The following is a 22,137-nucleotide window of genomic DNA, read 5'->3' on the forward strand; positions in this document are numbered from 1 at the left end:
CCGGTGAAGGAAAAGAGCAGTTGATCCTCCGTAGGGAAATAATAAGCAGGAAGACCCAGGTGGGGGTTGAAGGGTTTTCTTGAGGAAGTGACATGAAAGGGGAAACCCAGCGATGACCAAGAGTGAACCAGGTAGAGGGTGTTTGTGGTGGAGGAAGGAGAGGGGGCCAGCCCCTTCGGGACAATGACAGCGGTGTCCCTGGCAGCTGTGTAGCGCAGGGACTTGGCTCGGGGAGTGAAGGAGAGTGAAGAGGGTCTGAGACGAGACTGGAGAAACCCAGGGAAGGGATGATGCTATCGAGGTTAAGGACTTGAATCTAAAAACAGAGGACAGCAGAAAGTCAAAGAAGGATGTCGGGCCACAAACGGCTTGCAGTTTGAAAGACTGCTCTGTGAACTGGCTGTGTGGAGCGAACTGAGGGGACAGAAAACCAAAACCAAAAACTAAACAGCATCATTGGAGCCTGGTGGTGGGGCTCTCACTGTCATCTTCGGAAAAGATGGTGTTAGATCGGTTTAGATGGAGAACAGAGAAAACTGGGTCAGCTGGGGAGACATTTGCAAAGGGGACTGGCGGCTGGCAGGGAACTGGGTGTAAGGAGTGACGGAGAGGAAGCGGTATGCACGAGCCCAAGGGCGTCTTGTTAGCACCTCATTTCTCAGCTTTGGAGACAGGTTCAATAACTTGTCTTCTGAGGCTCGACAAACTCGCCCAGGTCTCCAGCCCGAGAGCCCAGCACCCTCGTCTCCAGGCTCTGTCTGTCATGGCACCCGTGCCCGGTGTCCCTGACTGAGCAGCCATGATCACACTGGGGAGAAAGGCCTCAACTGCCAAACACAGCGTTTCAGTTGACAACTGTAAGCACAAAGCAGATTCTTGGCTTTGATAACATGTGACCTTTCTTTAGCCCTGTATTGGCATGGCCAAGTATATCTGAGGACTTTAAGGAAATTCTATTAGAATTTGGCTCCGTCTGCTTTTTCTTTTAACTTAGTCCCTGTATTCTAGATAAAAGGGCCCTTGAGTGGTAAAACCACCATCCAGAGTAGAACAGTCTTAGGGAGATAAAATCACCTAGCACTCCATAAGCATATCTTTAGATCAGAGACAACAAAAATAGCACACATTTTCTTCTTTCCCTTCAGAATAACGTGACACACACTTCCTTGGGAAGGAGAGGAGTTGCCCTTGCCGGAGATCTAATTCATTGACTCAATTGTTATTCCCCATTCACTTATTCATTTCATTTGCATTCACTGAGCACCTTCCACGTGCTAGAGGGGCACTGCGCTTGGTGCTGGGGATGCAAAAACAGCCAGGGCGTGATCTGTGCTTTCAGAATGTTCTCTTTCCACGAGGAGACAGGCATTTAGAATATTTTCGTTAACGGAAGATGTGCTACATAGCTGTAGGGGCATCCATTTCATTGTATGTCCTAAATGTTGTGGGTTCTGTCCGGTGGTGTCAGGAAAGACTTCCCAGTGCTGCAGGGTGAGGAAGAAAGCTGCAGCTGGTGCGAGCAGGGAAGGAGAATTCAAGGCGGAAAGAAAGGCTTTGAGCCAGCGCCAGGATCTGGGTGAGTGCGTGGTGTGCCCAGGGAACAGGTCCAGGGCGATGAACTTCAGCGTTTATGGCAGAAAAGCAGCGCACAGAACTGAGCCTAGAAGAGTCAGCTGGGGCCAGGCGTGAAAACCTCACGGACACACCCAAGAGCTGCAACTTTGCCCTGGGAAGGATTAAAGAGGATGGGTCAACCAAATCCATTTTAACTTGCTCTCTTTACTTCCTCTTTCCTATTTGAACAGGAATGTTTGTTCCAACGCAGAGAACAGAAGGCATCTCAACATCAGATATCATCACCAGAATTGTCCGGGACTATGATGTTTATGCCCGTCGCAACCTCCAGAGAGGATACACAGCGAAGGAACTGAATGTCAGCTTTATAAATGTAAGTGAGCCAATTCTACCCTCTGAGGACCCCGTCACTGCACTCCCACCATTTATCGCACACTCACTACATGCCAAGCAGTATTCTTGACGTTTTACATTTATCATCTTATCCAATCCATATAACAACCCAACGATGTATTATTATCCCCATTTTACAAATGGAGAAAGCAATGTCCAAAGGGGTAACATAAGTCAACCAAGGCGCACAGGTAGTGAGCTTCACATTTCAGAAAGGAGCTGCTTGACTCCCCGCCCCCAGTCTCCCCACCCCACCCTTCCTCTTCAGAGCGCTCAGGCTCGGGCCAAGGGTTTCTGGGAGATCTGCCCTCACGAAAGGCAAGTGTTCTCTTTTGCTCAAAGGGAAGGAAGAAGGACAGAGGCGATGGCAAGCTAAAACCAGAGAACATTTCTTATTCTAATGTTTTTAATTTTTCATTTTATTAAGGCCTTACAGATGCACCCCAGGCATGTTAACAACCGGTTTTGTTATTGTCCAGGGGAATTACAGCTGCTTAAATAAAGACTAAAGGCCTTGGTTTCCTTGGGTATTTCTGCTGTGTTGTTCCCACTGAGCTGCTGTTAGTTTAATAATAGAGCAACTGTTAAAACATCTTTAAAATAAGCAAAACAAGCTGTTAAAAAGCAAAGAGGGCAGCCCAGTTGCTGGAGGTGATATTAGTGAGTCTGGACAACTATTTACCTAGACTCTAAAGATCCCAGGTAGTTGATTAAAATAACTCTCCATCTACATAGAATTTCAACCCACCCATGGGGAGCTAGATACTATATTTTCAAAGAGGGATTTTTCTACAAAACTAGATGCTTATAATTATGTGCAGTCATAATTATCCAACAGCTTACATAAATCGATCACTGGGACCTCCACAATTAGGACCTCATTAATTGTAAATCGGAGGTTATTAGGGGTCTTGGAGTCCAGGCTTTGTGGCTTCATGCAAGCCAGGCAACAAAATGGGAAATGTCAGGTTCAAGCGGCACCAGAACAAGTAGCTGAAAAGAATTCAAAATATTATTTGGTATCTCATAGAGAATAAAGCCCTGGTTATTTCAATAAATTACACTGTTTTGTTTTAAACTGCATTTAGTCAACCATCCAAGCATGTTGAGCCACTTCCAAAAGTTCTTGCTCTTTCCCTTTGAGCGGCCTTTGGCTAAGCCACTTAGGTCAGGGAAGCGTGTGGTCAGGTTGGATGCATTCGTGACAAGAACCTGGCCGCAACCCGGACAGGAAGTCACATGTGCTGGATAGATATGTATAGATATGTAGAGAAATCCCGGAACCTCAGAGGCGGCACAACCTGCTGATTGATGGTCAGTCACCCAGTCCAGGTCCCTCCATTTAGGAATGAGGAAAGTGGAGCTCAGAGAGGTCCTGACCAGGGTCCTTTCAGCAAAGCAGAGGTCCAGCCTTGTGACTCCCTATCCAGTGCTCATTCGCCTACCCTGTGCTGCCCGAGAGCTGTACATAATAACCATAGATTAAAAATAGCTAAGTGGCAACAGAGCTGGGACTTCTGTGGGTTAGAAAAGAGGGCCAGGCTCCCCCAGCTTAAGGGCACAACAAGCTCCCCTCCCTGCTGCCTGGTAGGTCCCGTGGCCTGGCCTGGGCGGCTAGGCTCGCTGTGTGTACGGAGATCGGAGTGAGGCGCAGAGCCAGGACCTCCTGTGTCGTTGGCAAGAGGGCCGATCTTCCCCAGCTCGAGTTCACAGCAGCTCAGTCCTTTTATAGGTCTTCCCCCAGGGCTAGGCTGGAGGAAGCGGCCTTGTACACAAAGTGACCCCTCTCATGTCCATCTAGGCCCAGTGGACGCAGCCACAAAAAGCGAACAGCATGATAGCGCTAGACATGTAGCCCAAGGCCAGTTGCACATGATGTCTGACTTTGACCCATATCCAAACACCATCCAAGTGGACCCAGAACCAACGCAACCAGTGGAGCACTTCCAACCAATCCAGTGATCAACCCAACTAGTCATCCCAGTGGCACACCCAAAGGGGAATACCAGCAGTCAGCACACCCTGCTGGCAACAACTCCACCACAGCGGCAGCCCCTGCACAGCGTCTCATACACTGTGATCGAGGTTTACCCTTAAATCACCTAGCCTGAAGGGTTAACTCTGCCCACAGAAGGGCCAACACTATTCAAGGCTCGACTACAGCACGAGGGTGCGTATAACCACAAAATCATTCCTGGAGCACCGAGCTCAGGCGATCTGGAAGATTGTGTCACTGAGCCCAACAAGAAAACTTCAACAGAAAGACACCATAACAAGTTTGGGAGTTATAATAGATTTACCTGATACCCAGAGACAAAATGGGGAGACAAAGAAATATGCCCCAAATGAAAGAACAAGAGAAATCTTCAGAAAAAGAATTAGATGTAATGGAAGCAACCAAAACACCAGATGCAGAGTTTAAAATACTGGTTATAAGGATGCTCAGGGCCCTTAGGGGAAGAATGGATAAGCTCAATGAGAACTTAAAGAGATAGTAAGCATTAAAAAGGACATAGAAACCATTAAAAAGAACCAGTCAGAAGTGACAAATACAGTATCTGAAATGAAGAATACTCTAGAAGGAATCAACAACAGGTTTGATCGAATCAGCAATTTAGAGGACAAGAAAACAGTAAGCACTCAAGCAGAACTTCTGAAAGAAAAGATAATTTGAGAAAAACAAGGAAGTGAAAACTCCCAAGCTCATTTTAGGAGGCCAGCATTGTACTAATTCCAAAAGCAGATAAAGACACTACAGATGCACACCGGTACAGCTACTGTAGAAAACAGTGTGGGGTTTCCTCAAAAAATTAAAAATGGAACTGCACTTTGACCCAGCAACTCCACTCCTGGGAATATATCCTAATTCCAAAACATGAATTTGAAAACATATATGCACACCTATGTCCATTTCAGCATTATTTACAATAGCCAAGATCTGGAAACAGCCCAAGTGCCCATCAGTAGATGAGTGGATAAAAAAAAGCGGTGGCACATTTACATAATGGAATACTATGCAGCCCTAAAAAAGAAAGAAATCTTACGTTTTGTGGCAGCATGGATGCACCTGGAGACTATTATGCCAAGTGAAATAAGCCAGGCAGAGCAAGACAAATACTGTATGATCTCACTTATATGTGGACACTAATGAACAAAATAAATTGATGAACAAAATATAAATAGAGGCATGGATACATGGACAGATGGACAGCTCTCACAGGGGAGGTGACTGAGGGTTGGATAAAAGGTGAAAGGATTAGCCAAAGAAACATATACATAAGGCATAGACATAGGCGACAGCGAGGTGATGGCCAGAGGGAAAAGGGGGTGGGGACTAGGTGGAGGCAGGCAGAGGTGGGGAACACGGGGACAGAAACAGATATTACTGGGGCAGAGGGCACACAGTGTGGGGGGAAGATGGTAGTTTGTTGAGCTGTGCACTTGAAACCTGTATGGTTTTGTGAACCAATGTCACCCCAATTAAGTCAATAAAATAAAAAAATAATAAAAAATAGCTGAATGGCAGCACATATAGCTCACACCGTACCCTGAGGCTGCAATAAAGTTTGGAAAGTCTAAACCAGGGAATCCTGACCCAGTTTTACAATATTCCAGGTGCCTCAAAAATTTTTGAATATGAAATGAACTTCAGTCCCCTGTAGTGAAGAAAAATGATAAACCTTATTACTTATTTAGGAGAAAATGTATCATTAGTAATGAGACGGACAATGCACACTGAGCTTTTACTAAAGGCCAGGCTGTGCCAAAGCATGTTCCCTGTGTTATGCTGTCTAATTGTTGCAGTGACCCTAGAGGGTAGGGATGATAATCATCCCATTTTACAGATGAGGAAACTGGGGTTCAGAGGTGACACGTCACTTGCCTAGCATACGATGCCTTCTCAGCTCATAGATATTAGCGCTGCTGCATAGAGGCTATAAGAAAACAAAGTCCCAGTCAGGAGAAGCTATCAGGATAACAACTTTCTTCATCACCAAGGAAATCGATGCAGTTCAATTAGCTTAATGGGGAATATTACAATGAAATTTTATTATAACATATGGACTCTAAGGCTCAGCCAGTGGCTTACTTTTTCAACAGATACTGGTCTTAACAATGTCCCAGTAAAACGGAAGACTCACGCAGCCTCTGAGTGGCCGTTCTATGTTCAATTTATATTTTTGTATAAGTCTCAGCAGAACTGAGGGGATGTATTTGCCCAATATGTACCCATAATAAAAAGCATATGTATGTTTCATTCTTGTCTTATACAAGTGAATTAAACAAAGACATTTATAAGAGAGAGAGTAGTAAAACCACTTGTACTTTACACAACCAACAAGACTAATGACAAGTGACTTTTCTTGTAAGAGATGTGCCTTCCCATCAATCCAGCTCATGGGAAATAGTAACATCCTGACTCTTCAAGTTAAGAACACAATTTGAAATAAAATATAACCATTAGTGTAAATGATTGATCTCACTCATACTGTCACAGATAAACCCATTTTTTCCTCCTTTAATTTTTGACCAGGAGAAGAAATACCGCTTTCAAAACCAGGTAGACCGGATGAAGGAAAAGGTCAAGACTGTGGAAGAAAGATCAAAGGAATTTGTCAATAGAGTGGAAGAAAAGAGTCATGATTTAATTCAAAAGTGGGAAGAGAAATCAAGAGAATTCATTGGCAACTTCCTGGAACTGTTTGGGCCAGATGGAGCATGGGTATGTAATTATTTCACTTGGCCCCACAATGACACAATTTCATTGTATCCTCCTTTTCATATAACCACTCAAGGGTGTCTCTTATCTCAGTCCAGTATATGGCCTTCACTCTGGGCATCGATCAGCCTGAGTGACTTCAAGGTCACATCACTTCCTTATTTAGTTTCCGCTTTACCCCTCAATGTGGTACCCAATAGTACTCAAAGCCAGCTCTGGTCCCTGTTTCGATTTCTTGTCCAGAGCTTAAAGCCGTTTAGTAATCATTCACCGTTATTACTGCAGAGGTTGGTTCTGCAGTTCATCCTGGGCTCCCAGCTGGAGATGATGCAGAGCTTGGTGGTCAGGGTTAGTGGCATCATGGACCTTGTGTTGTAAGACAAGGCTAGCCTGCTCTTGGGTCAACCAGGGGAGGAGGATGTAGGAGAAATGGAGCTGCCTTGGTTAGCTTTGGTTGCCAGGAACTCCCTTCGTTCATTGGTTGGGAGAGAGGACGGAAGATTTTGCCCTCGTCTCTGCCCACTGTGCCCTGACCGTCTCCCATTTCCCCATGGCATGTATACATTGGCACAGAAGTCTGGGACACTGAGGCCACATTCTGAACCTTACAACTGAGAGAGAAAATGTTGAGGGTCTCTTGCCTAAATTTTACAAAAAACTGCATGAAAACTATGAGCAGGGGAAAGAAAATCCTGGAAACCACCTTGTACTCCATTGGTGTTTTCTATTGTGTATGTCCTTCTAGAGTAAATAACCAGTATTGTCAGCAGATTTAATGAGGGTCTTATGAAAGAGATACTTTGACAGCCGACTTTCCTTTTAAAATAAAATAGAATGATTTCATTTGATTTCCCTGATTTTAAGTAGCCTAGATTTCCTATTATGACATGAGAAGTTTCTAACAAAATCCACTTTGGCTTAATTATTTTATTGATGGGTTGTCACTCTTGCCTCTCGGCTCATTTCAGCTGGTTCATTATAGGATTAGCTAAAAGTAAAACACTCAATTAGTAATAGAAAAAGAACAATGTTTAATAAGTTGGAAGAGATGCTTTGTGTAAAGCCTAGTGGTCTCTTAAGCAATCATAGAAGTGGATATTGTAGGCCAGCCATGTCCTATTGGCTGAGTCTGTAAGGGGCTGCTTGAACTCTTGTTGACTTCTAGAAGGAGATGGAAGGGTGGAGGAGCCACAGGCTAGATCCTTTTCATTGTCCCTGGGCATGTTAAAAATTTTGCCCAGGTCAGTTAAATTCATGGGACATTATTAATGGCTTTGTGTATGCACAGAACTAGGGAAGAACAGGAAGGTAACGTGTAGATCCTGTTCTCTGATATTCCATGGTCTCTATAACATGCAGCCTGAAGTTTCCCATCAATCTAGTGTGTAATTTTATAGTTCTCACTTTCACAACTAATTTTCAGTCTCTGAAGAAACAGCTAGTGGTTTTCTTTTTTTTTTTCTTTTTTGTATTTCTCTGAAGTTGGAAACGGGAAGGCAGTCAGACAGACTCCCGCATGCGCCCTACTGGGATCCACCCGGCACGCCCACCAGGGGGCGATGCTCTGCCCATCTGGGGCATCGCTCTGCTGCAATCAGAGCCATTCTAGCGTCTGAGGCAGAGGCCATAGAGCCATCCTCAGCGCCTGGGCAAACGCTGCTCCAATGGAGCCTTGGCTGCGGGAGGGGAAGAGAGAGAGAGGAAGGAGAGGGGGAGGGGTGGAGAAGCAGATGGGCGCTTCTCCTGTGTGCCCTGGCTGGGAATCGAACCCAGGACTCCCACACTCCATGCCAATGCTCTACAACTGAGCCAACCGGCCAGGGCCAGCTAGTGGTTTTCTGATGAAACCATGCAGGCATTCACTTGTATATAGGGACTCAGAAATGTGTCTCTACTGAGCAGCTCTGCTAATTGTGACTCGAGGGCCTGGGAGTTTTCTTCATCTGGAGAGAGCAGACAGGCAAGGAACGTAATTTTATAGAAACTTCGTGTAGATCCTCGTCGTTTCAGGCTCCCAGTGAAGGCGAAACAGTAGCTGGAATTGTTCTAGGGGGTATCTGGTCACAGTGAGCTGAGGTGATTTTTAAGAAATTAAACCCAGCTGCCTGACCAGGTGGTGGCGCAGTGGATAGAGCGTCGGACTGGGATGCGGAAGGACCCAGGTTCGAGACCCCGAGGTCGCCAGCTTGAGCGCGGGCTCATCTGGCTTGAGCAAAGAGCTCACCAGCTTAGACCCAAGGTCGCTGGCTCCAGCAGGGGGTTACTTGGTCTGCTGAAGGCCCGCGGTCAAGGCAAGTGTGAGAAAGCAATCAATGAACAACTAAGAAGTCGCAACGCGCAATGAGAAACTGATGATTGATGCTTCTCATCTCTCTCCATTCCTATCTGTCTGTCCCTGTCTATCTCTGCCTCTGTAAAAAAAAAAACAAAAAAACAAAAAAACAAAAAAACAAAAAAAAAAAAAAGAAATTAAACCCAGCTTAGAGGCTGGAGGTTTTTCTTTTTAAAACTTGCTATTAGTAGCAAAACTGTTATTAACATTAATTTACCGTATCAGCCAGGCTTAGATATTACTTTTTTTTCCTGTTGACATTAAAAGTACAGAAATAGTTACAAGGATGTTAAATGCCAAGATAAGTAATTTGCTTTTCATGAATATGCTATTATTATAATAATTCTTTATTTGTGGATTTGGGACTAGAACTCATTTCTTAAAATAGAGGATCTGCATTATCTGAAAATATAGTACTGATACAAATAACCCAAACTTGAAAAGGCAGAAATTAAAGGATTTAAGGTACAAAATTTGGCATAACAGGATTGGTAGGAGTCATAGTCAATAGCTTATAGGGGGTACTCCATAAATGTGTCTGGATTGAATGGATGGATGGATGTGTAATGAAGACCTATTCATAGAACCTTCCAGCATCTGCAAAGGATATGATGAGGCCTGAATCTTTCATATCTATAGCTCTCTATATTGATTGATAGATAGATAGATGACAGATAGATGATAGATACAATCAATATGGTGCTAATACAAAGCTTGGTTCCAACTTGGTGTTTGGAGGATCAAATTCAGCAGGCAGACTTGGTTTGCTTGACCCTCAACAGTATTTTCAATTTTCTTTTAGGTAGGGCACAAACTCTTAAGTTGCAGTGTCCACATCACTGCCCCTGTTCCTCCATGCTACCTCCTCTAACCTGACTCACATTTATGCTGCCCACCTGTCTTCAGGGAATATTTGTGTGTGTTCCTCATGGTGTAGAGTCTTTACACCTTCCCAGGTGGCCTTATGTTTGGTGTCAAAATCACAATATAAAGTACAAGTGATGTAAGTGGTGGTGGTGGTGATCATGATGATGATGTGGATGTGGTTACTATCTAGAAGTTGTATAGCAGGTTAAACTCTTTTTTTCCAAAGTCCTTTATATACACTACACCAGGGGTCCCCAAACTACTGCCCGCGGGCTGCATGCGGCCCCCTGAGGCCATTTATCCGCCCCCGCCATACTTCCAGAAGGGGCACCTCTTTCATTGGTGGTGAGAGGAGCATAGTTCCCATTGAAATACTGGTCAGTTTGTTGATTTAAATTTACTTGTTCTTTATTTTAAATATTGTATTTGTTCCCGTTTTGTTTTTTACTTTAAAATAAGATATGTGCAGTGTGCATAGGGATTTGTTCATAGTTTTTTTTTTTTTATATAGTCTGGCCCTCCAATGGTCTGAGGGACAGTGAACTGGCCCCCTGTGTAAAAAGTTTGGGGACCCCTGCGACTACACCCATTTTAACCATACAAACAGGTAGTATTACAGCTATGTTATAAAGCAGGGGTCGGGAACCTTACTGGCTGAGAGAGCCACGAGCGCCACATATTTTAAAATGTAATTCTGTGAGAGCCATACAACAACCCGTGTACGTTATGCATTATCCAATAAAAATTTGGTGTTGTCCCGGAGGACAGCTGTGATTGGCTCCAGCCACCCACAACCATGAACATGAGTGGTAGGAAATGAATGGCTTGTAATACATGAGAATGTTTTATATTTTAACGTTATTATTTTTATTAAAGGTTTGTCTGCGAGCCAGATGTAGCCATCCAAAGAGCCACATCTGGCTTGCAAGCCATAGGTTCCTGACCCCTGTTATAAAGAAACACAGGCCTAGAAAAATTGTGAAACTCTCCTGTGGTCTCACATGAGTTTGGAGCTACTGGGATGGAGCCCGGGGCAAGGCTCTTTCTCTCAGCCAGCACTGTGCCCTTCGTGATAGGGATGCCACAGGGTGTGGCATTGTGGAGAAACTGAGATCCGCCAAAACCTCTCTAAGGCTTTGTAACAAAGCCAGTTGCCAAAATGGTACTTTAGGCCTGACCATCTACATTCAGGGACTGTCCTGTCGGCCTTCTGCCTAAGCAAGTGAAGATCGTGCAGTCCATGGCTGTATTTATTATCTACAGGTGTACAACAAACTAGCCTCAAACTCAGTGACTTAGAAACAACAAACATTTCTTTTTTAGCGAGCGAGAGAGAGACAGGGACAGACAGACAGGAAGGGAGAGAGATGAGAAGCACCAGTTCCTCATTGTGGCACTTTAGTTGTTCATTGATTGCTTTCTCATATATGCCTTGACCAGGGGGCCACAGCTGAGCCAATGACCCCTTGCTCAAGCTGGCAACCTCGGGGCTTTGAACCTGGGTCATCAGCATTCCAGGCTGATGCCCTATTCACTGTGCCACCACTTGGTCAGGCAGGATTACCCTTTTTTAAAACAAACAAAAAAACTTTGATGGTGTGTTTGTTTTTCCGGAATTAACTGATTTACATGATGTGAGGTCCCCTGGTGGTCACCAGATAAAAGGGACAGAGGGGTAGGTAAAATGAGCGAAAAGAGTCCAAAGATACAAACTTCCAGTTATAAAATAAATAAGCTATGGTGACTACATTTAATACTGGATCACACATTTGAAAGTTGCTGAGAGTAGATCTTAAAAGTTCTCATCACAGTAAATGTTGTAACTATGTGTTGTGATGAATGTTAACTAGCCTTATTATGGTGATCATTTTGTAATATATACAAATAGTGAATTATGTTATATACCTGAAACTAATGTCAATTATATCCCAATTAAAAAAAGAAATGTGAGCATAGGCTTCTTTTTCTACCGTTTACTCCTGTATCCTTAAGGGTTAGATCAATGCCTGAACCATACATCGTGTGCTATCAGTAAATATTTGTGAAAAGATCGACTCTGGCCAATTTTCAGACTCTTCATGCCAGGAAAACCCTCCATAATGCTTTGTAATAAACAAGGTGTTTTTATTTTCAATTTCTTTTTGTTTTTTGGGGTTTTTTGTTTGTTTTTTGGGGGTTTTGGGGGGTATTTTTCTGAAGCTAGAAACGGGGAGGCAGTCAGACAGACTCCCGCATGCGCTCGACCAGGATCCACCTGGCACGCCCACCAGGGGGCTATGCTCTGCCCATCGGGGCTTCACTGTGTTGTGACCAGAGCCACTCTAGCGCCTGGGGCAGAGGCCATGGAGCCATGCCCAGCGCCCGGACCATCTTTTGCTCCAATAGAGCCTGGGCTGCGGGAGGGGAAGAGAGAGACAGAGAGGAAGGAGAGGGGGAGGGGTGGAGAAGCAGATGGGCGCCTCTCCTGTGTGCCCTGGCTGGGAATCGAACCCGGGACTTCCGCACACCAGGCCGACGCTCTACCACTGAGCCAACCGGCCAGGGCTATTTTCAATTTCTATCATGGAAATACTCCATGCTAGCAAAAAAATAAATAAAAATTTATATATATATTTATATACACACTCCATTTTTGAATGTGTGTGTGTGTGTGTGTGTGTACACACACATCTGTAATAGGATATTATTTCTATCTAACACATTTTGTTTATCCACTCACCCACTGGTGGATTTGGGATTGTTTCTGCCTTCTGGCTGTATAAATAGTGAATAGTGCCGATACAAGCATGTATATACAAATACGTGTTTAAGTCCCTGCTTCCAGTTCTTTTGGGTATATACCAAAAGTGAAATTGCTAAATCACATGGGAATTCTAGTTTTTGCTTTTTTTTTTTTTTTTAACAGAGACAGAAAGACAGAGAGAGGGATAGATAGGGACAGACAGACAGGAAGAGAGAGAGATGAGAATCATCAATTTTTCGTTGTGGCACTTTAGTTGTTCATTGATTGCTTTCTCATATGTGCCTTGACCGGGGGTTACAGCAGAGCAAGTGACCCCTTGCTCGGGCCAGCGACCTTGGGTTCAAGCTGGTGAGCTTTGCTCAAACCAGATGAGCCCGTGCTCAAGGTGGCGACCTCGGGGTCTCAAACCTGGGTCCTCCTCATCCCAGTCCGATGCTCTATTCACTGCGTCACCGCCTGGTCAGGCACTTTTTTTTTTAATGTCCACGGCCTTTTTAATTTTTTTTTAATTTTTGTTATTTTTGTTTGTTTTTTACAGAGACAGAGATAGAGTCAGAGAGAGAGGGATAGACAGGGACAGAGAGAGGAGAAGCATCAATTATCAGTTTTTGTTGCAACACCTTAGTTGTTCATTGACTGCTCTGTCATATGTGCCTTGACCGTGGGCCTTCAGCAAACCAAGTGACCCCTGCTCGAGCCAGCAACCTTGGGTCCAAGCTGGTGAGCTTTGCTCAAACCAGATAAGCCCACGCTCAAGCTGGCAACCTCGGGGTCTCGAACCTAGGTACTCAGCATCCCAGTCCAATGCTTTATCCACTGCGCCACCATCTGGTCAGGCTTGCTTTTTTTTTTTTTTTTTTTTTTTTTTTGAGGAACTGCCATACTGTTGTTTATATCACCTGTACCAGTTTATATTATCACTGTAATGCACAAAAGTTCTGATTTCTCTATATCCTCTCTAGTACTTGTCTTATAAACACACACATTTAATAATAGACATCCTAATAGCACTGCTAATTTTTCAGACTGTTTTCATTTTGAGAAAAGAAATATAAAATTCAGTTTGTGGATTTGAATTTGATGTCCCACTTGAGTCTTTTTGACAGTGCTTTCAACAATTTGTCTTCTAACAAATGAATGAGCACAACAGGAATAAACGTGGAAAACTTCTTACTATGAAACTAATTATAGGCCTGAAATGCTGGAACTTTTAGAGAGATTCTTTATCATAACATTTACTGCATCAGTAGATGTTAAGTAGTTCTTAAAAGGAAAACCTTATAAGTGGAGAAAAATACTTTCAAATGAACAGGACTATATAAATGGGATGATTTTATTGGGAGTAAACTTAATGGAAACCTCTTAACACAGTAAAAGACCAAATTTAAATACCTTTTCTCTTGGAAAATGCCACGCCAGGGTCCTCATTATTTGTTCTATTTTTAAAGTGCTTTTCTTCCCGGGAAGCTCATTACCAACTGTCTCTTAACCTTATTCAACTCGGCCTCGTGGCAGGGGAACCGCCCCTCAAAATGCCCCTTGAACAGACCGAAAGCTTGCAAATTGAGACCCAGAGTTATTTTGCACGGATGCGTTTTGAAGTGTGATACCATTGTTTTCATCCTCTTAGGAAGAATATTCTCAGGTGCGAGTTCAACTACAGTAGACAGTTGTAGACTCTTCAGAAAGAGGGCTTCTAATGGAAATGCTGACAGTCTATAAACAGTAGGAGGACTAATGGCTGCCACTTAAAATATACTTAAATATCTCAGTGATAAAAATCCATATCTTAAACTTCATGCTAGAAGGATTTTTTTTTTTTTTTAGTGTTTCTGTTTAAAAAAAAAAGCGCCGCCTGACCTGTGGTGGTGCAGTGGATAATACATCGACCTGGAAATGCTGAGGTCGCTGGTTCAAAACCCTGGGCTTGCCTGGTCAAGGCACATATGGGAGTTGATGCTTCCAGCTCCTCCCCCCTTCTCTCTCTCTCTCCCTCCCTCTCTCTCTCCTCTCTAAAAATGAAAAAAAAAAAAACTAAAAAAAAAAAAAGTGCCACCTATCCTTTTGGCACTTGATTTTTCTTTAATTTTTAAATTTGATTGATTTGAGGAGGGGGGACATGGATTTGTTGTTCCATTTATTTATGCATTCCCTGGTTGATTCTTGTGTGCAACCTTACTGGGGTCGAACGCAGCCTTGGTGTCTTGGAACGGAGACCATTCTAAGCAGCCGAGCTACCTGGCCAGGCAGCATTTCACTTTGCCTCATAAATGGGCCTAATTTACAGCAGGAGCAGGTTTTTGTTTGATTTTGATTTTGGGTTGGCGGGGTTATCAATTCCTCTAATGGAAGGTGAATAATTGGTGTGTTTGTAGAACTGTGAAATTTTAAATCTGGAAAGGATCTTAGTAATCAGTAAGGCATCTCTATTAGATCTGCTAGAGGAGACTTGAAGCTCTAAAGAGTAATGGGCCAGAGCTTATGAAGGGAAATGAGTGCTGGGGGGGGGTGATGGTGTACCGGGGCCTTGGCATTCTTACATCATAGCAATGCCCTCCAGCCTAACCTTGCCTTGGTCTTCTCTCTCCCTACCACTATTGCTTTTTGTTAAAAAAAGATTTTATTTATTGATTTTACAGAGAGGGAGGTGGGAATGAGAAGTAGTTGTTTCACCCTAGCCGTTCATTGGTTGCTTGTCATATGTGCCTTGACTGGACAAGCTTGGGGTTTTGAACTGTGACCTCAGTGTTCTGGGTTGATGTTTTATCCAATGTGCCACCACAGGTCAGGCACCACTATTGCTTTTTTATTTTATTTTTATTTTTTAGTGAGAGGAGGGGAAGCAGAGAGACAGACTCCCGCATGCACCCTGATGGGATCCACTCAGCAAGCCCACTAGGGGGTGATGCTCTGCCCATCTGGGGCATTGCTCCATTGCTCAGTAACCGAGGTCTTCTTAGCGCCTGAGGTGGAGGCCATGGAGCCATCCTCAGCACCTGGGGCCAGTTTGCTCCAACTGAGCCATGGCTGAGGAGGGGAAGAGAGAGAGGAAGAGAGAGAGAGAAGAGGGAGAGAAACATATGGCGCTTCTCTTGTGTGCCCTGACCACAAATCAAACCTGGGACATCCACACGCCGGGCCAATGCATGAGCCAACCGGCTAGGGCCCACTATTGCTTTTCTATGATGCTAAATGTAATATACGTTTGTAACAGAACTATTAGAAAATAAAGAGTAAAAAGAGACTAAGAGCCACCTGCAGTCTCATCACCCAGAGTTGTCAATATTTGAGGGCACTGCCCCAATCTTTTGCCCATCTACATGTACAGGGCTGGGCAAGAGTAGGTTTACAGTTGTGAGTACATGAAACAGTTTATTCTTGTATTATTTATTAACTATTGTGTTATTTTCCATACAAACAACTGTAAACCTCCTTTTGCCCATGCTGGATATATTTCCTTTGAAAAAATTGAGATCGGCCCTGGCCATTTGGCTCAGTGGTGGAGCATCAGCCTGGCGTGTGGAAGTCCCGGGTTCGATTCCCGGCCAGGGCACACAGGAGAAGCGTCCATCTGCTTTTCCACTCCTTCCTCTCTGTCTCTCTCTTCCCCTCCCGCAGCCGAGGCTCCATTGGAGCAAAGATGGCCCAGGCGCTGGGAATGGCTCCTTGGCCTCTGCCCCAGGCGCTAGAGTGGCTCTGGTCACAACACAGCGACACCCCGATGGGCAGAGCATCGCCCCCTGGTGGGCGTGCCGGGTGGATCCTGGTCAGGCTCATGCGGGAGTGAGTCTGACTGCCTCCCCGTTTCCAGCTTCGGAAAAAAAAAAAAATTGGAATCATGCAGAACATACTGTTCTAAATCATTTTTACTTTAGAATAGCTCATGAACATTTTGTCATGTTCTTAAATATTCTTTCAGGACTTGATTTTCATCAACTGCTTAGTATATCCTCTCAATTGTGCAAGATATCTCTCACCTATCTAGGGATTTGCAGCTTTGTGATGGCACTGCACGGAATATCTATGTACACAATAAATATTTACTTACACCTCCCTTGACTAAAATCTCCCAGGGACTTTCGGGGGTAAAATCCAACCTCTTCCTGATGCCCCAGTCCCAGGCAACGCCACCCGGCAGGCACTCAGGCTTCTGGTCATGCCATGCCGTCTGACTGAGCTCTGCCCAAGCTCCCTCTGCTCAGACAGCGAGCCTCCCCCGGCCCACCGGCTCCCTCCTGCCTACCCTCTCTTCCCGTCTGTCACCCAAGCCCCAGCTCAGACACGGTCACCTCCTGCACAGCACCTAGTCCCCAGCATTCAGCAGTGGTTTGTAAAACCAGTAACTCAAACCATTTCCCGCTTTTCCGCGCTTGTTTTTGCGCTCACTGTTGAAGACAGTGATTCGTCATCAGACACAGATGAGGATAAGCGAATGGATGGGAGTTTTGACAGTGATGAGGAGTTATATGAATTTTATGATGAATAAAACTTGAGTTCAGTAACTTTATGTAATTCTTTTCAAATTTCAGACCCCCAAATTAGGTGCGTCTTATACATGGGGGAATGCGGCACATCCCTCCCTCAGTTTTTACTTCTTTCCTCCCTCGTTTTTCTTTTGCTCACAGCCTGTAGCTCCATCTGACACACTACATATTTTGTTGATTTTATTTGTGTGATTCCTCCTTTTGTGCAGGAGGACGGGGATTTTTGTTTTCTTTCCTGCCACCCTCCCCTACCTAGGGCGCTGCTATCTGCCTGGCGAATACTCAGGTTCTGCAGATGGAGGTCAAGGAGGCCTGCAGGAGCGCGCCGGGAGCAGCAGTGCCTGGCCTTCCCGCAGCGCCCCCCAGAGTCCGGCGGCGTGGGCTGCAGGACAAGTCCGTGTGGGGGCGCAGACACATGGGGATGGCTGTCTCAGCTGGCTGACTAACCGATGCCTTCTCTCACTTTTCTCTCCAGAAGCAGATGTTCCAGGAGCGGAGCAGCCGCATGCTGCAGGCCCTGTCCCCGAAGCAGAGCCCTGTGAGCAGCCCCACCAGGAGCCGGTCCCCTTCCCGCTCCCCGTCGCCCACCTTCTCATGGCTCCCGATCAAAACTTCACCCCCTTCCTCCCCCAAAGCGGCCTCGGCCTCCATCAGCAGCCTGAGTGAGGGCGATGAGGATGAGAAGTAGAGGCTGCTGGCGGCCGATCAGAGCTGCACCACACAGGCTGGGGAGGCGGGGAGGCGGGCAGGGACACTGGGGGGGCCTGGGGGGTTCTGAAGGGTGACAGTCGCAGGAGCTCTGCTTAGGAAGGCCTGGGGACCAGCTCTCCCGCAGTCTCCACTCAGCTCAACACCTGGGCTCTGCATGGAGGTTTCCAGCCGGACAACCTATCAAACCTTCTCAGCATCATTTAGATCTCCTTTCACCTTGCTAAGGGAAGACGCGGGCGCCCCGGGAGACTTGCACCAAGTGGGATGCCTTCTGCCCTGATCCTGACACCTACTGCCACCAAGTACACCACCAGTGGAGGTGGCTGTCCCCTCAACCTGCTACTTCCGGCTCCTAAGGGCCCTGCACGTTGCCTCCTGCCACCCAAGCTCTGTCAGAATAAAACCTGTCCCCAGTAGAAACAGTTGAGTCAAAGGCAAACACCAACATCCTCAGTTTAGCCACCAAGAGCTGACGTAATGCATCAGTTCTTTCTAGTTCCAGAAATGTGACCCATAGACGAAGCCTTGCTTTAGACCAGATATACGAAAGGTCTACCAGGACCCTTGATTTCTCATTCAAAGGATAGTTTTGTCAAGGAGAGCACCGTGTAAGGCCTAATGTGCTCCTGCTTGTACTTTCTCATCATCGATTTGCCTTCATTGTTTTCCCCAAATTACTTTAATCTGTGGGAAACAACGAAGAGAAACATCCTATACACGGAAGGAAAGGGGAGCTTCTTTGCTTTGACTCCAAGTTTAGCAGATGGCAAATATCCCCTGAAGCTCCTCCGTACAGGATGCTATTATGGAATGGCTTTCCCCATTTCCACAGAGTTAACAGTCTCCCAGACCTCAAGTAACAGTGTGAGGTCCCGAACTACATAGTGCACCAATAGGGGGCGTTACCTGCACGTGTCTGTTCCGTAACATGCCATCCAGGGTGCAGGCCTGTGCAACCCAAGAACATAATGGCGATATTTTACAACATACTCCCCTCTTGCTAATAACCCCGCCAAAATCTTTGGTCTCCAGGACCATCTGGTTGTCTTATGACTTGGGCACTTTGTCAAAAGCCCACCCTGGATTCCTGCAGAAATGTCTTAGACTGACCAGGAGATTAGTGTGTTGTTCTCACGGCCTCCCACCATAGTTTTGAGTGAAGAGGGCTCTGAAGCACTTCACAGAGCACCATGGGAGCCGCAGTTCTGAGCTCCACATCTGAATGGTCCAGGCTAGGGAGTCTTCTAGTTATCCCTGGCCCTGGGTTTGCCAAATGGGATGCCGACTGAGCATTCCTGCTGAGCTGTTTGAAGTTACTGCGCTCTCATCACAGGAAGGAAGTAGTCAAGCTGTAGAACCTCAGCTCGACTGGGACAGCGTAGCTAGCATGGCCTGGCTGTCCCTGCAAAGCCAGGGACAGAGGCCCAAACCAGCAACTTGTAGGCAGAGCCCAGTAGCTCTTGTGACAGAAACACCCATTTTCAGAGGCCTTGGGAACCAGCCTTCTGGGTGACAAGTGTGGCAACGAGTGAAGGACGGTGGCATGTCTTTCTCCGTTGTGTTGAGGTTGAACTGCCTCCCTGCCCACCTGGAGATGAGTGGTGTTTATTGGAAAGCGGCACCAGGAGGCTAAGCTGGCCTGGAAGCCCCTTGTTCCTGGCATGTCCTCCAGGACTCTGCCCAGCACTCATGTGGGACAGAGAGCTGGCAGGAATGTAGTATGTGAGAAGAAAATTGCTTTTTGTAGTCAAGGCCTAGAGCATTGCTCTGCAGAGAGCAAGGCCCATCTGGTCTCTCTCTTCGGTCACACACTCAGGCAAACTGGGCATGTATGCCTACCTCTGCAGTCAGGTGACACTTATCGCAGTGAAAGGATGAGGAGACCAGCTGGGCGGGGCGAGGCGGCGAGAACAGGTGCTTGGAGAGAGGCCCGGGGCAGGCAGGTCCACTTTGACCCGAATCCTACTCTGGAGTGAACAGTGTGGGGTTGATGTATCAGGCTTGTGAGTTTGCAGGCCTCATACTACATACTGCCGCTTACGTGACTCAGATTCAGTGCCGTCATAGCTGCCAAGTATGACAAATGACCAATGTCTGGAATTGTTCAGAGATGGGCCAAAGCAACCCACAAGCTGGTTCTAAATCTCATCTCCAGCCCCCCCTCCTGACCTCTACCAAATACCTCCTAAGGCCACAAGACTACTGAGAAGGGATGGAGGGGATTCTGCCAACCAGCCTGATGCTTTCTGGCCAGCAGCTTCTCTGGGCCACGGCCCCCTTCCCATGAGGGATAGGGTTCTCGCTGTGGGCCGGCCAGCCAACAGGAATGGCCAGGAGGGAGAGGAGGCTGTAGTGAGCGAAGCACAAGCATGAGGCGAGCTTGGGGAGGTCAGCAGGGATGACAAAGAGTAAGGAAGGGTTTTTTTTGCCCCATGAAGGGAAGGAAGCTTCGGACTGAGGAGGAGAGTATACTATTTAGGGTCCTGGAAGGGGGCAAGTTAAATGAAGATGGGCGACAACAGGGCTGAAGGAGGGTGGGGTGGGGAGCAGTTAGTCTCCATGTCCTTTCAAGCATCACACGCCCCCTAACAGGTGAAAAAGGCTTCCTTTCAAGGACACCCAAAGTTAGTGGGCACCCCTGTGGGATGTGGGTCCCCCGCCCCCTGGCTTGCCCATCTCAGCACTTCTCTCCATTAGCTGCCACTCTTTCCTCCCGGGGACCCCCAAATCAAATGTTCACCCTTGCATCAGCTAAACACACGGGGGACTTGTAATGTCATGGCCACACTGAATGGCCCGTTTGTGGGAAGCCAGCTCTCGTGTGCCAGGACCTTACAAAGGTCAAGGGAACCAGCCTCAAGAAGAGTGACCCCAAGACTGAAGTCTACCTTGTGACCCGCCCTGTGGGGAAGACTCGGCTGTGGCCCTGCACTGTTGCTCCACGCCTTAGGCTGTAGTTACCTTGAGGCCACCTGGAGGGAGGGACAGGAAGAGCGCGGATTTGTTTTCTCTCCACCTTCAGGCCTTCTTTAATTGCAAAGCCGCACCCCAGGTCAAGAAGCAGGATGACGCCACAGCCTCAGCTGAATCAGAGGAGCCCGAAGGGAGCGGAGATGGCCCTGTGCCTTGGGCAATCGGTCAGCACTAGTTGTGGCCACCAGATAAAAAAAGACAGAATTCTTAAGGCATTCGCAACTTTCCTCTTTAGACTTGAGCTTTTTGTTGTGTCGCTGCAGTGTGTTCCGGACAAAGCCATAAGCAGAGCATACATCCTTAGGACTATGCAGCCTGTATATATATAACACAAGATGACGATGACTTCCCTGGGTTCAAGTACGATCTCGCGTCCAAGCATTGCTTCTGATGCTGAATAATGCGAACTACTGGAATCAGCCCTCAGTCCTAGCGCAGCCCTCTGCTCTAAACCCCTCCCGCTCCCAAACGGAACACAGCATTTCCAACCTCTTTATTAATAAAGGATGCCGAATTGCACTTTTGCTGGTTGTGTTTCTCAAAAGTACGAAAATACAGGTGTAGCAGCCGTCCCTGCGCTGCCAGCTGTGTCCCCAGCACTCGAGACGGGAGGGGACGTTGCGCTGTGCAGCACGGGGCCCACACCAGACCTAAAAGCTGGTTCGGAACAGCCGGCCTGGTGTGAGGGTGTGTGTGTGGGTGCGGGAATTCAGTTCGGACCCTGGCTTGTAGGCTCCCCTGCTAGCTTGCTTTGTGACCGTGGCCAAACCACTTCACTTCTCTGACCTCAGTGTCTGCTTCTATAGAATGAGGGGTTGGAAGGAATAGTTTGAGGTCTCCTTTGCCTGTAAAGGACTCTAAATTCACGAGGCAGCCTGCATTGTCCCTAAGCTTCTCCAGCTAGGATGCTGTCACTGAATGACTATGAGAAAGTGCTTACCTCTCACTGAGTGGGAAGCTGGAGAGGTCGCCTTCCCTCACCAGCCAACACCAGCGGTAGCTTTCGCTCCTCAGACGCTACAGGACCCCGGGCTCCACCTATCTTTGCTACAGTTATAGCATTTCTGCTCTAGCGGAATGTTTTTCACCTGTACTGAAACGTGGGGGCGTGGCCATTTCAACCACTTTTCCATCTTTGGGGAAAAGCTGCTTTGAACAGCTGGAAGCTGATAGATGGGAGTGGAGGCCCTAAATCAGGATCCCAAATGTCAACAGTGAAAGCAGCCCTCCCCCCACACACACCCTGTCCACGTTCTGACAATTGCGTTCATGTCAGATCTAGGGCCTTCTATCATATTAACTCCATCTGGTGAGGTCTAGCTCTTTGAAATAACAACAG

General features: G+C 46.5%; 1 protein-coding gene across 5 annotated transcripts in view; it reads left to right on the forward strand.

The window, feature by feature from the left end:
* Positions 1-21,321, forward strand: part of PCYT1B (phosphate cytidylyltransferase 1B, choline) — an 84,969-nt gene extending 63,648 nt beyond the window's left edge. For 4 of the 5 annotated variants that reach the window (XM_066249288.1, XM_066249283.1, XM_066249287.1 and 1 more), the window contains 3 exons: positions 1,806-1,948; positions 6,503-6,691; positions 17,590-21,321. In XM_066249288.1, the coding sequence (XP_066105385.1) occupies positions 1,806-1,948; positions 6,503-6,691; positions 17,590-17,802 (545 nt within the window). In that variant the 3' untranslated portion in view covers positions 17,803-21,321. The remainder of the gene's footprint in view (positions 1-1,805; positions 1,949-6,502; positions 6,692-17,589) is intronic. The other variant, XM_066249284.1, reaches the window with a different exon arrangement.
* Positions 21,322-22,137: the final 816 nt, after the last annotated feature.

Source organism: Saccopteryx bilineata, chromosome X, assembly GCF_036850765.1.
Source record: "Saccopteryx bilineata isolate mSacBil1 chromosome X, mSacBil1_pri_phased_curated, whole genome shotgun sequence".
Taxonomy (NCBI): domain Eukaryota; kingdom Metazoa; phylum Chordata; class Mammalia; order Chiroptera; family Emballonuridae; genus Saccopteryx; species Saccopteryx bilineata.